Source organism: Poeciliopsis prolifica, unplaced genomic scaffold (assembly GCF_027474105.1).
Source record: "Poeciliopsis prolifica strain line A6 unplaced genomic scaffold, Auburn_PproV2 SCAFFOLD051, whole genome shotgun sequence".
Lineage (NCBI taxonomy): Eukaryota > Metazoa > Chordata > Actinopteri > Cyprinodontiformes > Poeciliidae > Poeciliopsis > Poeciliopsis prolifica.
This window is the reverse complement of record NW_026562426.1, coordinates 359000-378772: the sequence shown is the minus strand read 5'-3', so window position 1 is coordinate 378772 and position 19773 is coordinate 359000. Positions and strand designations below refer to the sequence as shown.

The 19773-nt window shown below is 39.0% G+C and overlaps 1 protein-coding gene, 1 long non-coding RNA gene and 1 pseudogene across 3 annotated transcripts; all 3 read right to left on the bottom strand.

Annotated features, from left to right (window-relative positions):
* Positions 1–233: 233 nt before the first annotated feature.
* Positions 234–10404, bottom strand: LOC129378327 (protein mono-ADP-ribosyltransferase PARP14-like; annotated as a pseudogene).
* A 441-nt stretch (positions 10405–10845) lies between these two features.
* On the bottom strand, positions 10846–14389 carry LOC129378316 (protein mono-ADP-ribosyltransferase PARP15-like). Its single transcript, XM_055058625.1, has 7 exons — positions 14263–14389; positions 14102–14160; positions 13586–13665; positions 13265–13484; positions 13020–13174; positions 12767–12944; positions 10846–12634 (listed from the first exon to the last, which is right to left on the bottom strand). Exons 1-7 carry the CDS (start codon positions 14361–14363, stop codon positions 12354–12356), a joined length of 1074 nt encoding a protein of 357 aa, XP_054914600.1. The 5' UTR covers positions 14364–14389; the 3' UTR covers positions 10846–12353.
* Positions 14390–15244: 855 nt separating this feature from the next.
* On the bottom strand, positions 15245–19274 carry LOC129378323 (uncharacterized). 2 transcript variants are annotated; one of them, XR_008608042.1, is made up of 6 exons: positions 19106–19274; positions 17270–17350; positions 16873–17108; positions 16559–16783; positions 16415–16481; positions 15245–15315 (listed from the first exon to the last, which is right to left on the bottom strand). It is a non-coding gene; the product is annotated as an uncharacterized LOC129378323 (long non-coding RNA). The 2 variants fall into 2 exon arrangements; XR_008608043.1 differs by lacking the exon at positions 19106–19274 and adding an exon at positions 18705–18884.
* Positions 19275–19773: the final 499 nt, after the last annotated feature.

Here is a 19773-nt window from a genome sequence, read left to right as displayed (position 1 = left end):
TGTGTGGAAATTGTAAATATTTTTTCTACTGTCACTTTCAGACAATTTTGGATTAATGTCATGTCCTTATATGTTGGATAGGTGACAACACACCTTTGTAAGACATGTGTTATTATCCAATTAAATGTACATTCATCGTTTGAAACTAAAATTTGAAACTGAATTTTGCATTAATTGTCCGGTTTCAAGATGGTGAAACTTTTAATCACACAATGTTCTCCATGTCCCATAACATTCTCTATAAATAAAGAACATTTGCAAGACAACTGTTGTTTTTTCTTCCTGTCACTTTAAACAGAATATGTGTGTTCAAACCTGCAAATACATTGAGGTTTGAATGTTGGTTTAACTGGTATGGAAAAGTGAGAATTTCACTGTACATTATAGTGATAAACAGTTAATAAAATTCTGTATATAAAGTTTTGCTTTTAGGTCAATGTAGTCAAATACAGACTTGGTTCAAAATGATTAAAATTCCAGTGCTAGACATGCATAGCCTAAATGTAGTAACCAGATAAACTTTTGTATTTCCCAATTTCCAACACTTTGATTGTGTTACATTGACTTTGCAATGACATCAAAACCAAAGATCGTGTTCGACATATACATGAATCTCAATTAAAGACAGTGTGAACACATAAAGTGTTGCTTAAACTTTTACCATTTACTAACTTTTCTTGTAAGTACTTTGAAGTAAAAGCACTGATATGACAAGAAAACTAATGAGAAAGAAAAATCCATGCATGTTTTGATTATCTGCTGCCAATATATAATAACAATTAGAACTGTAATACATCAGTAGTTCTTTCAGTAGTTATGTCCTAAAATACAGAGGACATTTCAATACCGAACTTAGAAAATATCATCAGAAAAATTAGAGGGTTAAAAAAAATAAAAAGAAATGAGCTGGCTTTTCTCTGTGACGGAAGCATTCAGCTTTAGCTAATGACATTTCCTGCAATTTGTCAATTAAAAACATTAGTGACAAATTAATGACTATAAAAAACTGAAGATTATTCAACATTTACTTCATTGAAATGTGAAATTCATCTTTTTAAGAGGAACATTTTTTCTGTTGGTGTAATTAAAGTAACTATCAATACAGATTGATACTTTAATTAAAAAAGAAATCAATATTTACCTCCAACTACAGCTGACGGCGCTGCTCAGTAGTCAGCGATTTTGTACCCTAATAAGATTCTATAGAAGTTGTTTACATTTTTGGCAAATGTCTAGAATTCTTACATGCTCACAAGTCCTACAAAGCATTCTTATTGATTTGCATAGATCTGAACACAATCCTCCATAAGACACAAGAAAAGCAAGCAACCAAGAGAACATTAACCAAATGATAAAGGAGCTTTACAGGTAAAGGGGTACCAAAGGAACTACACGTTCCTGCTCAGCTGAAGGTGATGAGGTATTCTGGGTAGGCCTGGTCATCGTGGAAGACTATAAACATTGTTGGCTGCTGCTGGTTGTTCACCAAACTGTCGAAGCAGTCAGTGGGGTCTGCACCTCGGGGAGGGGGAGCTTTCATGGAGGATTTGCCCAGTGTGTAACGGCCGGTGACAACACGAGCAACATACAGTCGCTTCATTCCTGATTGGTCTGGTGGAGAATAACCCTTGGCTGAGTATTCAGCATTAACTGCAAAGTAAACTCCTCTTCCGTATGCCGCAGCTGTAGGAAAAATGACAATGAAAAAAAATTTGAATAATTTAGAAACATTGCTTGAGTTGCCTTTCAGGCACTGGATTTTGGTGGAGGTTTAGTAGTTAATCATGGCTGACCATGTGCTCCAGCATAACTCCTGTCAAAGCGGTCTTTTTCAATACAGTTGCATGACTCCGCAGATGTGCCATGGTACAGAATCTTTTCACCGAGTTCTGCTTGGCCATTCTTGACCAGTATACGTTGCCGACACACGCTGTACGCGTTCCACAGGTACAGGTTCTGCACACGTTCAATCTAAGACCACAAAAAAAGCCCCATTTATGATTGTTTTTCTATAAAGTTTAGATTTTTGTTGTTCTGAGTAGTAATATTAGCATGCTTACCTTATGAATCCTGTACTTGGCCGTTTGGAGGAAGCCATTTGCTACCTTTTGGTATTCATTGGAGTTTGGCGACAACTCCACTTTTTTAAAGATTTCGTCTTGCATAGGTTCCCAATGCGAAGGTAACTCCAAGGCTAAAGCACAAGTCACACAAAACAATGTTTAATTTATGCATAATTAAAAAGTGTTAAGCATATTGTGTCCAAAAAAAATAAAAAAGAAGACAGAATCTATAAAAGCTTTCATATCGTACTTCCAGACTCTGTCCTTTTCAGTTTGTATGTTCTGCCAGTCATCCAGTCTGTGGCGTCTTGTGTCTTCATGTTTACTTTGAGAGCCTTGCCTTCAGGCATCTCCAGGGCCACACAGACTTTATTCTGTAAGAGAGCTTCCTCCAGCATGTAGTTTCCACTAAGGCTCAGCTCCTGCCATTCTCCATTGTCATCTTTCATTGCCCACTGGATGGTAAGAGCCAACATTGCCTCTTCCTTGTCTTTGAGGTCTTCCTCAAGTACTTTCTGAACTGCTTTGTTTATTAACTCGGAGACACTCAAGACATCTTCCTTTAAACCTTTCAGGACATACTCTTCTTTTCTTTCTTTGGGTCCACCAGTATCTACTGTTTTGAGCTCTACGCTTATTCCCGTCAGTTTGACTTTCGCCTGCACTGCGTTCAGTTCCATAGGGTCTAGCTTAGCGACACTATGCACAGGCACTGTTCTCTCCACGAGCTCTTTCTGCACGATCAACTCCAACTCTTTCTTGACGATCTTGGCAACGTCTGAACCACAGCTGATTACTCGCAAAATCGTTGACTCGGGCTTCGAAGAGATGGTTTGGGCTTGTTTGGACGGGAATGTTGTCAGTCTAGAACACTTTCCCTGGAACTTTTTTAGTGTTTCTCTGGCTTTGTCTGCAGTCAGGAAAAGCAGAGCGTTAGCCTTCTTTTAAACGTATTGTAATCAATCGGTCTATGATATAAACAAAGCATGTTCCATTTTGGGCAATAGTTTTGCCTATTTTGAAGGGCTCTTTTGTCTTTATGCAAATTGATTATGTCTGCGTCTTGGCACATCACGGAATATATTTCATCTTTCACCACTTGTTTTAAAATCCCAATCTCGTGGTGTAACATATTGCAAATTCAATCGAGTAAATGCATTCAGTCTCATTAATCAGATGAACTCCGTTGAAGGACAACAGGTAAATTATTGTTCAAATGAAACAAGTCATCGATGCAAGCAAACCTTTGAGGCTGAGGTTGCTCCGAACAATCCGTCCAAAGCGACTCTCCAGCTCTGATCTGGAAGAACATTGACAAGAAGCTGAAACAAACGTTCTGACTAAGAGAACAAAACACAGCGATGACATCAGAGTCCACCTCTCACCTGAAATCCTGGAAAACCTGTTGTTGCAGGATGACGATGCGGATGACTGACAGAGAGGTAGGATTCATGTCCCTGATGGTTGAGGCCAAGCTGTCCAGCATCGCTGTAGCAGTATCTTTAGGACTCATTTTACCCTGTCCTACAAGGGTAAAGAGACAGTTCAACTGTAGACAAACATGTAGTTATTAGGCATTTTTCTGTTTATTTGCTTGCAGTGAAAGGCTTGTTGGTTGAAGCTATTATTTTGTTCATATAAATCTAACATTTTCATCTGATGCTATACATTATTTAATAATTTAATGAAGCACAAACCAGTATTAACGGCTGGAAATGCCACTGAGCTGAATCCTTTGCTCTCGCAGAGCTTCAGGATCTTCTTGCAGTTCTTGCGGATCACATCAGAGTCTGATTTGAAGTCAGCATGGACGATTTCCTTACACCCAAGAAGTCCAGGTTGTGTTGTGCAGAAGAGGTCTTGAGGAATGCCCACTGAAAACACAAAAAGAACATTCAATTTAAGTTTGGCAAGTCCGGCAATAAAAAAAATTGTAGTTTTAAATCATCTTATTCTCTCAAACATTGATTTCTTTCATTCAAACCTAAAACCCGAGACATATTCATCATGTTCACAAAGGTTTTACCTTTTGTTAATTCTCCAAGGACTGCCGGTCCTGCTGCTGCCAAAATGGCATGACAGACCCCTGTTGGGAAAATTATAGTAATGGCAGTATAAATTTAAGACAAAAACTTGGTTTTCTTTCTAAATATCCAGGCCGACATTCACATCATACCAGACTGATAATGACTGAAGTCAGTTGTGTTGACGATCACATCAGTCCCTGCGGCTACAATGTCACCGTGGATGATCTGTAACTTGACTGCGCCCATCATGGCCGTGGCCTCATCCTTACTCATGGAGACATGTCGGTAAAAGGAAGCTTAAAAAAAAGCAATAATAAAACAACATATAAATCTGATTTAATATTTTTGTTAAATTATATATTCTGTTGATATTAAGCTTGCTAAGTGCGCAGGAATGGGAGGTTTCAGCAACATTTGGAACAATGTCACGATGTTATTTTGATATCAAAATATTTTTTATTTATTTTATTTTTTTTGTGAAGTACACTATTTAGGGTCCATTTAACCCTATAAATGTTGCTTTAGCATGCTGTTTCACTTTGTAAGACATTGTTGATCTTTTGTTCTGTCTCTGATATTCTAGTAAACTTTAAAATATTAAACAACTGATGCTCTAATTCTCAAAAAATGTCATCAAAGGCAAACTGCAGAGATAATAAGGGTGCTACATTCAGTGGTATGTCAGTTTCTGAGGTCAAGGCATTAAAGAGACTCATCATGAGATTATCCACAGGAACAAAGTAACAATACAAGTATAAATTGAAACATTTAAGTGAAAATGACAATTAGCTTTTAATCCACAAGGCTGATCCCCTAGGAAAGAGAACTTTCTGCAGAACAAACAGAAAGTAAAATGGCTAGCTTTCTTGCAATCAAAAAAACTTCAAAGTTTTCACTTTAGTAGCACAGAATTTTATTTCAGTGCCAGTCACATTTTGAAAACATTGAAAAAGTAAAACTTTATCAGAAAAGAAACCAAAGCATCTTAGAAACATACAAATGAAACCAACCTTGAGTTGGATCAACATCATTTGTAAATCCTCTCAGATGCAACTCTCCCTGGGCAGACTGGAGTGCCTGCAGTAAAAAAGTAAATACACTTGAGTCCAATCTAGTACAAAAAAAATAAATAAATAAATAAATAAATGTAGCATTTTTCTAACCTTGCTTGATTCTTTGTCTGAAGTATAGACAACAATTCTGATAAGAAAAGGTGAACTGCTGGTTCGCTTTTGTTCAAAGGCACCAACTTCCTCCAGAAGAATCCTCGACGCCACATTGTGTGGAAAATTCAGGAGAGCTCCAGTTCCCAGCACTGGAAGAGCAACTGAACTGTAGCCTCTGTCGTTACAAGCATTCAGTATATTTCTGATTCCCTGCCGCAGTGCCTGGGAGGTTCAAATGGTGATTGTTGTAAAAATCAAACAAACAAAAACAAGCAATTTATGAAGGAATTATAAGTACTTATGTTACCCCAACTGCAGGTCCATCTTGTTTGTTATCCCAACACTGCAGGTTGAGAAAGATGACTGCTTTACATTTGACACGAGGTACCCTTTCAACTACAACTATATCACTTGGCATTGTTGCCCCTCCTGCTTCCTGGTGAAACATTGTTTTCAGCTGTGGTCCAACGTTTTTTTCTAAAATATTTCCTATGCGTGTAGACACTGGGTTGTGGTCAATCATAGGAGACACAATGGCATCCGCCTAGGACAGAGTAATTTGATTTAGTCTAGGTTAACACAACCTTATTTTCATGCCTAGTTAATGATCAGTAGTTTAACATAATCATATGAAAATCCTTTTTTATTCAGCTTGACTTAGATGCAAAACTTCTTACCTGCTGATTCTCAATTGCTCCTTTAACAATCTCAACTTGTAGAGGAGCTTCAGTGGTGGTGCCGGTTGCGCCTTCTTGGTCAGCTATGTCCGTCTTGAATCCAAGATCTTTCCCTGGCAGAAGGCGGTCACATGCTTCCTGCATGGCCCTCACCACCTCTTCCCTTTTATCGATCAGAATGATTTTGCTAAGACTTCGCCCGTCCTGACTACCAAACTCCTTGATGGCCGTTACGATGGCCTCAGAGCAAACTTTGATGGGAACGCCATAAATGCCTGAGCTGATGCACGGCAAAGCTATAGACTTGAACTCCATCAGTTCAGCTAATTTCAGAGCGTTGCTAACAGTTTTCTCCAGTAAGCTCCTCTCCCTGCCACTAGCTTTTCCACTTTCAGGTCCAACAGCATGGAGGAGGCTCTTGCATTTCAGGTTGCCCCCTGTAGTTACCACTACCTCACCGACAGCAACCTTTCCAGTCCCTTTCACAAGAGCTTTGCTTTCTTTCTGCACCTCAGGACCACCTGCTTTACTCAGAGCAGCAGCAACACCACTGATGTGGTTTAGACTTTCATTGGCAGCATTTACAATGCCATCTGCATTCTGTTTTGTGATGTCACCCTGATAAACCATCACCTGCAGCCCATGCTGAAGATTGTATTTAGCAAGACGAGTCATCTGTCTACTCAAGTGAGGCTGTTCCTCGAGCTGTATGAGACACTTCTGAGATTCTGCAACCTTCAAGAGCATATCTCTGCCAGAGTGACCACTAAAATATCTTGCTGCCCCTGGCAGGTCAATGGTCACTTTGTTCTGCACAACAGATTGAAGAATTGGACCCAGTCTATTCCTCACCTCTGTCACTTTGATGGATGGACCTACAAGCAACACCATGGGGCTAGAAGATGATGCAACAGGAGTGAAGGCAACACCTGAAAAGTCAAATCTCAGTCTCTGCAGAAATTCGGTTAAAAGAGGGCGTAATTCTGGGAAGGGGAGAATGACTTTTCCCTCAACGCTTACTTGGTCCAAGATAAACTGAGATACAATTTCACTCAGCTCGTCAACCTCTGCTGAGTGGCCCGACAAACACACAGTGCCACCTGCACCAAACCCAACTTTAGCTCTGCACTGCGTTTGGTTAATCTCGTTTGCCTTGGATTTAAGCGCTTCACAAAGCTCTGACGGCAAAACAGGGTAGTTAGGAATATCATACGTAACCTCCATAAAGTTTTCTTGGAACATTTTCACAGACTCGTCTAAATCGTCAGCACTGAAAGAGAAGAAGTGTATCGATGTGTCTCGTATTTCTGCTTCGACCGTCTTAGCCACTCCCAAAAACTCGCAAAGCATCCCAGGGCCACCATAGACGTTTTTTAAGAATGCCAAAAATTGTAGGCTTTTGTCAGTAATCGTCTTCTCTAACACTAGTTTCTCCTTTCACTAATTACCTCACCGGCCTTGAGAATTCTTCCACAGACCCCATTAGAGATATTTTTTCATCATGCTGTGTGACCTTCAATGCTGGAAAGTCTTGCCCTAGACTGCTTTCAATCTCCTTCCACAAGAGACGCAGTTTCGCCTCACCGATTCGACGAACAGTGGTTTGTATGTCACTTGGACGAGATCCTTTATTTTTGATGGAGAGACTCTAAATCTCTTAACTTTGCTTCCACTTGGCTTCGTTCTCCCACAACCACAGTCATTCCAATGTCACTGTACACCTTCACCTCATCTGCAGGCTGGCGAGAGCTGTAGGACTGCAGCAAAGCTTTGACTTTGTGGGGGCGTTCATCTCATAGTGGCACGCGTAGCCATCAAACAGTTGGGTCACCTCAGATTTCCAGTCGTTAGGTTCAGCTACGGCACCTGGCTGAGCAACTCGCCTGACTAAAACTCTCCTCCTGTGGTTGGAGCTCAGCGGTGCAGGAAAGTAAGGCCAGCTGACTGTCTAGATCTCCTTTGACTTTTGGAGATTCCATCAGGTAGCGGAGAAGATACGAGTCGAGCTTTACCTCATGTTCTTCAGTACTTGGTGCCAGTTTGGAGGAATACCGGACAGCTGTGTTTGTTGCCAGAAAAAAAAAAAAAAACATGCATCAGGTTAGCTTTCCAGCGCATTACAGATTCTTCTAGAAGCTACTTTTCAGTACTGTAAAATATCCCGAGACTCAAACATTGGAGCTTATTCTGTAACTCTGACATTTCCGGATCATGTCGGGGACAATCCAGAAAACGCTTCAATAGGAATATCTGCAATATCTACTGACATACAAAATAAAATAAAAATAATTTTAAAAAAATATGTCAATAACAGTAATGATTTCCTATACTGTACCAGGATCAGTCTTTCATGTATATTTTGCTTTCACAGAGGTTTAAATCAAGACAAGGTTTACATTTCCTGCCAAACGTTTAATTCTGTTCAATTACAGCATTTCTAAAGTGGCTCATAGAGAAGCGACTGAGTTTTTATGAGAAATGACAAAAATTTAAGGTTCAACAACATGATTATTTTAAAAAAAAATTTATGGATTTTGGTGACATTTTTTTTCTTTCAAGATTTTAGCTACATTTTTTAATTAGGTTTTAATTTTCAAATTAGACAGCTCAGAGTATAATTCAAATGCATTTTGGAGTTACAAAGACCTGCAAATTTCTCTACAAGCAAAGCTGAGGAGGAAAAACCCTCAGTCTCGGCAGGAATCCAGTTCAGCACAATGTGTGCTCTACTGCCTCCTGGGCTACACCCAGTCTTTACTTCCTGGCCTGTGTGAGCAGCTTAGGAAACAAACTTTGAGTTCAATCTTTAGACATGGGATGAAGGATTAAGAGAAGTCAAGTTACACCACAATATCTCAACTCTTAAAATTGTTTCTGCTGGCTGCAGGCACAAATAATCTTTGAAATGGTGAACTGATTTCAGTGGTATCCATATGGGAAAATGCTTGTGGTCATGTACATGTTTTCCTCCACCAAAATGCACTCTGACTTTTAAGAAATGGAGCGAGAAGCAAATTTTGCAATGAAACAATCTGTCATAAAACTATGAAGAAAAACAGAAAACTTTCCAACTTTATTTTACTTTTCTTCGATTTTCAAAGACTTACCGGAGATGTGCTCGATACATTCAGGTTCGGGTTGGCTGAACCTGAACCGTCTGAAGACGGCGAGGTGTCACCAGAGGAGACGGCGGGTCCTGGATTGTCTCGCACAATCAGCTCTACGGTAACGCCAGCTAAATCCACAACATGCTTAGATTTCTGCAGGACTCTTTGTTGAGCTACAGGGTGGAGAAATGAAAACAAATATCCCAAAAGCATGAGTATCTCTTTAATAGATTTTTATCAAATATATGTTTGTTGCGGTAACACGCATTTGAGAAGTATTATCGAAACCACGTGAGTAAACAAAATTATGGAAAAGGTGTGGCACTCTACTTTCATTGTTGTGAAAGACTTCAGAGTGTTTCTGATAAATTGGCTCCAACTCACCACTTTCATTTGACTGTCACATGTGGTGCCGGAAATGTTGTAACCTTAACTTGGAACATCTATTTAACACATTCACTTATTTAAAATAAAAAGTTGTATAATTAAGACAGCACACACAAAAAAAATCAATGAATCAATTGATCATATTTTTATTCCAGACACATAGGAGTCCATGGTTACCGATTTATTCATTTTGGCCAATTGGATTTAAGGTGTAGGACATAAAAACATGTTTTTTCTCCAAATATTGAGTCTGAGAAAAACCTCAAACATTTTTTGTTAACAGCATTTATATAATAAAGTTGCCTTAAAGGTTTTTTTTTTTTAATCTAATTTTCTACCCATGATTTGACAGAATATCAATGTTTGTTAACTGATTTGGTCAACCCACTAAATAATGATATGTATATTTTCAGTGTGTAGGTCTTGTAGGAGTTTTAACAATATTGTAGCCATCATGCTAACTAAAACACACTCCCCATTATTCCAGCTATTTTAAAGTTAAATTATGTAACAGGGACAAACCACTGCATTTGACTGCTGAACACTCAAATGTAAAAGTGAAAGTATGAAATGTGATATGTCTAAAAACAGAAAGGGACATACGTGGGCTAGCAGAAAAAAAACAAATAACATATTAACAAAACATTCTTTATGTCTCCTAAAACACCTTCCTAAACTAATAAAATATAGATAGCCTATATATAATTTGTATGCACGCTGCAAAATGTCGTGTTAAACTTTCCTTTCGCTTTCGACTCATTCTCAGTAAAGACAGCTGAACTGGACGCCCAACGAGCCCGCTGTCTCACCTTGTTGGTCTTTAAAAGCGATGCTGTAAACTTTTCCGCCGACTTCAGTCAACGCGCCGCTCTCTCCGCCGCCCGACTTGCGCCGGGATGGTTCTCCATCTTCTTCTTTTGCTCGTCGTTCAAACGGTGGCAGTCGAAGAAGACGGGGAACTTGTACGCAGCGTCCATGGTGAGCGACAATTGAATGAGACGGGCGGATAAACTCGGGAAGTTTATTCCCAGCCGCACCTGAACGCGGCTACGGCTCAGGCTGTTCGGATGTCAGCGACACGCGCTTCCTGTTGTTGAGGTGAGCTGACGTCAGCACGCTGCCTGACAAGGTTCTGCGATTTATGAGCGCCGCGCCGCAACCTCAAATAGATGCGAAGATAAGATGCAACCTTCCCCATTTTATTTTACATAAAGAGATGATGACATCATTTGAGATTTTAATGTATGAGAAGTTTGGTGTTTTCCCCCCATTACTGCAACAGGAATAAAGTTATGGAAAGTCAAGGTAAAATAAGTGAATAAATGAAGAAATAAAAAAATCAACCCCATCCTAAATTTGCCAGTGGTATGAAGAAATGCACTGTGTTTATCCATGCATCGATTAGAAAAAAAAAATCCTAGTTTGTAAATATTTTTTATTTTTTTGTCCTATAGACAAACGTCTGACCAATATGTGCTCAGTGTGTGTTACACATTGGAAGGGCGTTTTCAGCCCTCTGAATCCACTAACGTACATCACTTTACATGATCTGTTCAGCAAAACGTGCTCTAAATAAAATGTTGAATTTAGACATTTGTATTTTCACATTTGAAAAATTTCACGAATACTTTAAACCGCTTCTGTGTCTGGTACAAAAAATAAAATAATAATAAAAAAAAAAATTATTGACCACAATAGCTTTGTAAAACATAGTAAAAAGTACAGTAATAAATCACCAGTAATGTAAGACTATCATAAGCAGCCCAGACAAAGCCAATAAGCTGAGTCCATATATTTCAAACACAAAAGTGTTAAAATAAAGCAGTCCATTCATGGTTGTATGATCTTTCTGTCAAACTCTTAGTTAATAAGCTAAATGGTTTATTAACTAATTGGCTGTTAATAGAAACAAACAATCCTGGGTGTGACGTCTCTCCTTTCTGGCAACGCCACTTCCCATTCGAGCTGGGGGTCACAATCCAACCACACGACACAATCAGGTCTGAAAAACTAGGCCAAACCAATTAAAAAGAGATTATGTGTACTGCAGTGGAAGGATAATGGGGAAAAGTGTCTAACAACTGACAAGATGTGGAGGATTGCTCTGATCTAGAAAGCAATCCTCCTTGTAACAGTCAAATTAAAATCAACTAACTTAGCTGAAAGTGATTACCTTAAACATTTCTCTTTAGACCTTTAGAATCTTAAAACCACCAAAAAACAATACTAACTACATTGAAGACAAAGGGAGGTTTTGTAAATTTTTGAATATTCCAGTGAGCATCATTGCGGTCATGACTGGCGAATCGAAATTCATTAGTCAGGACTAAGTGACACAGAAATAATAATAATAATAATAATAATAATAATAATAATAATAATAATAATAATAATAATAATAAAGTAATCCAGTAACCAAGAAAACCTCAGAGAGCTTTGGAAAGCCCCCTTTTCTTTGTAATAGTCAGTAAAGCACTTAACAGATACAGCAAGTTGAAACTTGTCTAGTTTGCTGCAAATCTGTAAAACAAGATTTCAAAACACAGGCAGGATAAAATCTGTTCACATAACTTTTTGTAACTTATTGTACATTTTTGGATGTCACGCTCCACTGGTTTTAGAAGTAGCACTATACCGACAGCAAAATTTGGCCATCAGTAGAAAAAGTGATCGGTTGTGCCTGACAAAAAGTGAGTATCTTGTCAAAGAATTGCTTTTTTTTTTCCTCTCTCCCATGCAATAGTCAATCATCCAGATCCGGTTGGTAAAATGTTTGGTGAACAGTGCATGAGAGGTAGAGGTGGAGAAGCCCAAATTGTGGGATTTTAAAATCAAATCGCAGGCACAGAGAAGAGGAATATCACAATGAGTATCCAGTGATTGTGAATTGCAAGGTGTGAACGTTTCCGAGTGTCCTTGGTTTTGCTCAGCTGAAGGTGATGAGGTATTCTGGGTAGGCCTGGTCGTCGTGGAAGATAACAAAGATGACAGGCTGCACCTGATGGTTTACCAAGCTGTCGAAGCAGTCGGTAGGGTCTGCACCTCGAGGAGGGGGGGCTTTCATGGTGGAATTACCAACTGTGTAGCGGCCAGTAATAACACGCGCATAGTACAGTCGCTTTAGGCCCGACTCGTCTGCTAAGGAAAAGCTGGTAGCTGAGTAATTTGCATGGACAGCGAAGTACACCCCCTTTCCGTATGCTGCAGCTGTAAGAAAGTCACATGAAAACAAATCCACTTAACGCAATGATGAACATTTTTGGATTTATTGTGTTTGTCGTTTTGCATTAGTCGTTATATTCTAGGAACGTTTTTTTTTTTTTTTTAATCAAGGCTTACCATGCTGTCCTGCGTAATTCCTGTCGAATCGGTCTCTTTCGATGGTTTTGCATGATTTTGCAGATGTGCCGTGGTAGAGAAACCTTTCACCCAGGTCTGCTTCGCCGTTCTTGGAAAGTATACGGCGCCGGCAGATGCTGAAGGCGTGCCACAGGTAGACGTTCTGCACTCGCTCAATCTGCGTTCCAAAGAATTAGTCACATTTTGTTTTTGCTGGGATAATTTGATGATGTTTCTGTGTAAGCAAACTTACCTTGTGAATGTTGTAGGAAGTAGTTTTATGGAAATTGTTGGCCACTTCCTGATACTCAGGCGATTTAGGGTCTAACTCTACCTTTTTAAAGTGCTGCCCAATCATAGGTTCCCAGTGTGGCGGTAACTCCAGCGACAAAGGAGAAGACACACCGTCTAATCAAATAATTTAGAGATTTTAAATGCTGTTTTGTTCAGTTAGATATTGAGTAATGGGAACATAAATAACTATAACATGCAGCATACCAGACTCGGTTGCCATGTTTTTCATTTTGTACGATTTGCCTGTCAAACACTCTGTTGCTTCTCTGGTTTTTAGGTTTACTGTGAAGCGTTTCCCATCCTTTGTCGACATATCCAAAGACAATTCTTTCTTTGTGTCTGCTTCCTTGTCAAGCAGGCAGAGTTCCAGCAATTCTCCACTTTCATCTTCAATCGCCCACTTTGCTCCCTCTGGAAGCTCATCCTGCAAGACCCCCCCCCCCCCAAAATATTTCATGATATTGACGACATCAAAGCCACAGTAGATTTCTTGGACTCCACTGGTCCAGGTGTTGGCAGCATTACCGTTTGGTCTCGAGGTGATGTAGACGATGAGCTTCCTAAATACATGTCCAGTATTTTCTTTCTTGGTTGTTTAGAGAAGCCTAAAACAGGAAATATACGTCTTTAAAGAACTGTTCTTTCCTCACAGGTGCAACCTGGTTAAGTACAGATAACAGGTCCTGCTGTTATGTGTATAGTTACGCTACTTGCTTCGATCCATGTTGTCCCAAAAGATCACAAGGCATCAACAATGACAAAGTGACCTGAAGAAGTGTGATTTGTAGAACTGCCTCTCGAATGTTTGTTTGAACTGGACTTTTATATGTAGCATGAATGGCCCATAATTCATGTTCTTAATGTGGTAACTGTGCCCACAAATAGTAACTTCCCCTTATCTAAAAGGCAGATGAAGAAGAACTACCTTTTGATACAAATGATGCAATACAAAAAAAAACTAACTCATTCTGACTAAGTTTGCTGTATTATTTATGTGAGTGGGTTGTCAAAATGGTTCACTAAAGGAAACGTAAATAAAACCTAGAAAGCTGAACCAGTTCTGAACGTCATCCTGCTGACAGCGATTATCCAGCTCTGATCTGTTGGAACATTACAACATTACAATATTAAAACAGTGGATCACGACCTAAAGAAAAAGAAAAAAAAAACAAAGTTTGGCTGCTCTGAGTTCACCATCTGACCTGAAAGCCTGAAAGACCAGTTTTTCCAGGATGACGATACGGATCAGAGATACAATATCTGGATTCATCTCCTTGATAGCCGCAGCCATGCCGTCCAGCATTGCTTTACAAGATTCACTATAGAGCATACCGGCCTGTCCTGTAAGGGTGAACAATTGCTTTAAGTTGACATGTTATTATCAGCTGTGTTTCTGTTTACATGGTTAGCATGCCTACATTTTCTAAGCACCAATTCCAAACTTATTATGAATTGTAACACTAAAATTTTTATGTTTTCCTTCTTATCACCGAACAGATTACCTGTTGTAAGCAAGTAGGTATTTAAAAACACACCTAAAAGTTTGTACAGACCTGTATTAATGGCTGGGAAGGCCACTGAGCCATAATTATTGCTCTCACAGAGCTGCAGGATTTTTTTTGCAAGTGCTGCGGATCCTCTGGGTGCTTCCCTTGAACTGGCATGGATAATTTGTTTGCATTTAAGCTGTCCAGCTGATGTTGAGCAAATGAGGTCTTCTGGAGTGCCCACTAAAAGCAAACAAAAGCACATTCCAATTGCAGTTAGATAATAGCTTTCATTTGAGGGCATCCGGAGTATTAGAAATTAATATGAAAGTTGACCCAAAGACTACTTTTACTCACTTTTGATTTGGTCTAAAGTGATTCAATGATGGATGGCTAATGAACATAAAAACATTATTATTATTATTATTTGTCAATGAGGTTTACCTTGGACCAACTCAGCGTGGACAGCATGGCCTGCTGCTTGCAGAATGGCTTTGGAGACACCTTTGAAATGTATAATATACACATATCAGTAAAAATGAAAGCCAACTGAAATGCTATATCAGAAAATCAGTAAAACCCATTTGTTCTTTTCTATGTTTATTAAAGAGGAAACACTCAAATATTACCAAACCATAGATTAGTAAAGTTGTGACAATAACATCAGTTCCTGCGTTTACGATGTCACCGCGACGATCTGAAGTTTGACTTTGCCGATCATGGCTGTGACCTCGTCATCAGTGACAGACACACACTGGTAAAAGGAACCTGAAGAGGTGGCAACAAAAACAAAACATGTTTTTTCTTCCTTATGTTTTTCATTTTCGTCTCATATTCTATAAATCAAACTGCTTCAGTGTGCTTTCCTGTTCTAAGAATATAACGTCTGTAAATTCCAACAATATGTTCAAAGGTCGAGTTCTGAAGTGTAAGTGGACACAAATCTAAAATGTTCAGTCCCATCAAAAGTTTTAGGCGGTTATTATAGATGTGATTACCTTTTATTGCCATTGTACCAACATACAATGTGTGGAAGTACAATTAAGATAGTTTTCATGACCCTTAAATGTCTTTTATTGGTCTATTTGTGCTACTGTTGTTCCTGTGCAGCACTTTGGTGCAGTTTTATACTTGTTTTAAAGTGATATATAATAAATTTGACATTGACATTGATGTAATAATCGAATCTTAAATGCTGTGTTTTCATTCACTGTAAACAAAGAATCAAGCAACAAGCCAATCATATTATAAGTTACTGAATAGGTTTGTATATAATATGACTATGGCGAAGTGGTTATTGCTCATTTTTTATGAGGTTTCATAAAAGGGTAAAAAGTCCTGCTTTCATGACAATCTTTATAGATTTTGCTACCTTTAATGATTTTGGTCATCTGTAAAATTTAAACTGATACACTGAATACTTTCTTGTAAACTATATATTTTAAAGTAAAGTCCTCATTTAATATTTCTTGTTGTCGAATTGGATTGCAAGCCAGGGGTTCAACACTAAAGGACCAAAAAAAAGGCAGAAGGCCAAAAGTTACCAGTGGAAACATGAGGTAACAAGTTGAAGGGTAATGATTTATCGCCGTAACTTCTGAAAGGTTGCCACTTCAGTATGTATCCCACAAAGTATATTTTTGCGGAAGTCGCAAAAATAAAACCTCAACCAAAACAGTTGCACTGCATACATTAGGTAGCTTAGCTTAGCATTAGGAAGCTGCTTGAAGTGAAAAAGAAGTTCAAATATTAAACATCTGGCCAGAGGCCAGTGAGTCAGAACGCTGATCAAATGCAGAGGAGATAATAATAATATGTGACAATCATTTAGATACAATTCACAGAATTATGAAAAAAGTTATATAACCTTCAGCTAAATCAACATGGCTTATGTATCCGTTTTCAAGCAACACACCCTGGGAGCACTTAAAAGCCTGTAAAAGAAATAAAAAGTGTTTTAAAAATGTGTCAAACTTTCAATTTTAAAACTAAAGTGGTAAATTTCTCGAACCTGGCTCGATTCTTTGTCCTTTGGGTAAATAATGATTCGAACTAGGAAGGGTGACTTCTTGGTCCGGTTTTGTCCATATACACCAATCTCCTCCAGAAGGATTGTGGAAGCAGTTTTGTGTGGAAAGCGTAAGAGAGCGCCAGTCCCAAGAACCGGCAGAGCTACTGAACGGTAGCATCTGATTTCACAGGTAGCCAGAATCCGTTTGATTCCCTGTCGTAGCGCCTGGAAAGCAAAAGCAATGCGTGTTGTGGTTTTGAAAAAGACACGGGAATGGCAAAATTTGGAGCAGAATTTTCACACAAGTTCGTCACCTGGACTGCAGTTCCATGTTCGTTATTATCCCAGCAGAGTAGGTTGAGGAAGACGACTGCTTTACATTTAAGGCCAGGTAGGCCCTCAACTACAACTGTTTCACTTGGCAGAGTTGCCTTTCCTGTTTCCTTGTTAAACTTTTCTTCCAGCTGTTCTCCGATTATATTGCTCAAAGTCTTTCCAATGCGAATAGAGAGAGATCATGGCCAATCATAGGACATACGATGGCATCATCCTAGAGGAGGAAAAAATACATTTCAACACGCTAAACACCAGTAAATATGTGTGTGTTTAATCTAGAGTTTAACACAATCCACTTCAACTTCTTAACCATCCTCAATAAAGTATCCAGGGGTTTATTGATGCAATTCTGACATGGGATGCACAGTTACTTACCTGCTGATCCTCAATGGCTCCTTGAACCACCTCCACTTGGTAACCAGTTCCAGGAGTGGGTTGGTGACCCGGAAAATACATCTGAAACGCCAAACACTTGGTAGTTATTGCCTGAGGATGCCCGTCACATGCTTACTTGCTCCTCTCAGCCCATCAGTATAACTTTGCTCACGTCATCTACCCCGACTCCTACGACAAGTACAATAGTCTCCGAGCTCCGAGCCGAGTAGCTGTGAAGCCAAGAGTAATCTGCAGTCAAAAAGTTGTCAGTTTGACTCCATCTTTCCAGCTACATCAATGTGCCTCAGGTCCAGGTACTAAATTCCAAGTTTACTGTGTACCAAGGCAAGCTGGGGGAATGTGACGTAGTGTAAAGGTGCGGCGAGTGGTCGGAATGACTCAAACTCCATCATCATCACCACCATCAACCCGGCCCACTGAATCCATACACCAATGTATAAATAGGTAATGATTCACAGAACATCTTCCACAATCATTATCCATTCTGTGCAAAATCATCCTAAAGAAAAGTCTCAAAGAGCCACGCACACCCCAGTATTTTTCATTACTGAGTTTTTTTATTTTATGATATTTTTCAAGGCCAACATGTTTTCTAGTAGTGACTCTTAGATTCAGCCTTGGAGCATTTAAAACTGCTTGATTTGTGTTGGTAGAAATGCATTTTAAATTATTATATTTTAGGAAAGTAGAGATATGTTTCTGAGATATTTGGCAGTGGAACAAGAAAAAATTATTTGACACACAAAGTTGCTTGCCAAAAGAGAACGCTCTATGCTTCAACGAGCTCCTGTAATATTTTTTTCCTTAAAACACATAGACGCTGTGCATTTTCTGCTGGCAGAAGCACCACCACATCCTGCTTTTCGAAAAACGTGACAGATTCTGGGATTTTTTGGGGGGGTTGGTTTTCTTGCCTGCTTCTGCTTTCATAACGCATTATCAAAAAAGCAAACCAGACGTCCTGATGCGATTACTATGAACTTTCTCAAAAAGGCCAACACCTTGATATTATCTAGTGCAACAACGGCTATCCCGCTATGGAAACTTGTCTGAGGAGATTGCTATTAGTGTGTACAGTTGAGCTGTTTTTTTCCTTGCCAATTTTTCAATCACCGGAAATACAAATACAAAGTTTCCCCTGTCCATCTCTTTATGAAGTTCTCTGGAAAAGCAGTTGCATGTTTTCCAACATTTCTGAAAATCCAAACATAGTTCACTTATCTATTATGAAATCTCATTCTATATGGAAAAAAAAAGCAAAAAACAAAACATAAAGCGAGAATTGTATGACTATTTTACATCGTGTGTATTTCATTTTTATGTTGTCATCTATTATTTTGTTATTGTAGATGGGATAAATACAATTTATTTATTCATTAATCACATTTAATGTTTCATCAATCACATTTCCCACCTTAAAGATTTGAAGAGACATCAGATACTTTGGTTTGCACTTTACACACTGTTCTTGAAGGACACATTTACACACCGACACTCGGCTTTTCTCGGCTTCTTTTCGTGTTCTGACAGGTTCGGGTCTCTGGAATGCGGGTTATGTGACGGCAGTAAACTTCCTCCGCATGTGAGCTCAGCGAGAAAGCGCAAGTGAAACCTGGCAGAGCGCCTGACTTTAAGACATTGATGACCACAAACATAACAACAGACAGTTAGCAAAAATAAAAATAAAAAAACAAAAATAATAAAAGAGGCAAGTCAAGTAAAAAACAACAACAAACGAACAAAAAAAACCGTGACAGCCAGTAATGATTCCACGACAGGATAAGAAACTTTAGGGGATTTATTTTTGTTTCTTACCTCTCTCTCTCTCTCTCCTTAAAAGCAAAGCAGTGAAACTTTCCACCCCTCCCCAACTGTATGACTCTCCACCGGAAACCCTTGTCGTTCAACTACATCAAACGAGGAAGCATTGAGCCTCTTTCTGAACCGCGGTTCAGACGGAAGAAGACTTACATTTACATGAATCAAGACAGCAGTGGAGTTGTGACGTCCAGAGCCGGAAATGTTCAGGTCGAGTTTGCTCGTTTGCGCCGCCTGTTGGTCAGGTGAAGCATGCAAGCCACACCTGTTTGCAAAACGGCAATGAAACTATAATAGATATCGTTATCATAATTGCAATGTAATGGCATGGTTTAGTGATGTCTTAATGATGACTTGTTACAACTGTTTGGATGGTAATTATAGCGCCTCAATATCAATAAATGAAGAAATTAATAAATACCCTCAAAAGACTCTAAGGAAACTTTGAACTGCTATTATTATTATTATTATGTTTTTTTTATATCTTCTAGGGATTTTGGTTCTGTTAAATAAATACATTTATTTCTGTGCAGTTTATATTGCTGTTTTATTAATTTTACCTGCGGGAGTCGCCTTTCTGCACTCCGCCTTGGGTCCTGGGCTTTGGTAGTTCTAGACAGCATCCAAAAAGTACAGTGTGCTGAACTAATTCCATTTTCTCACCG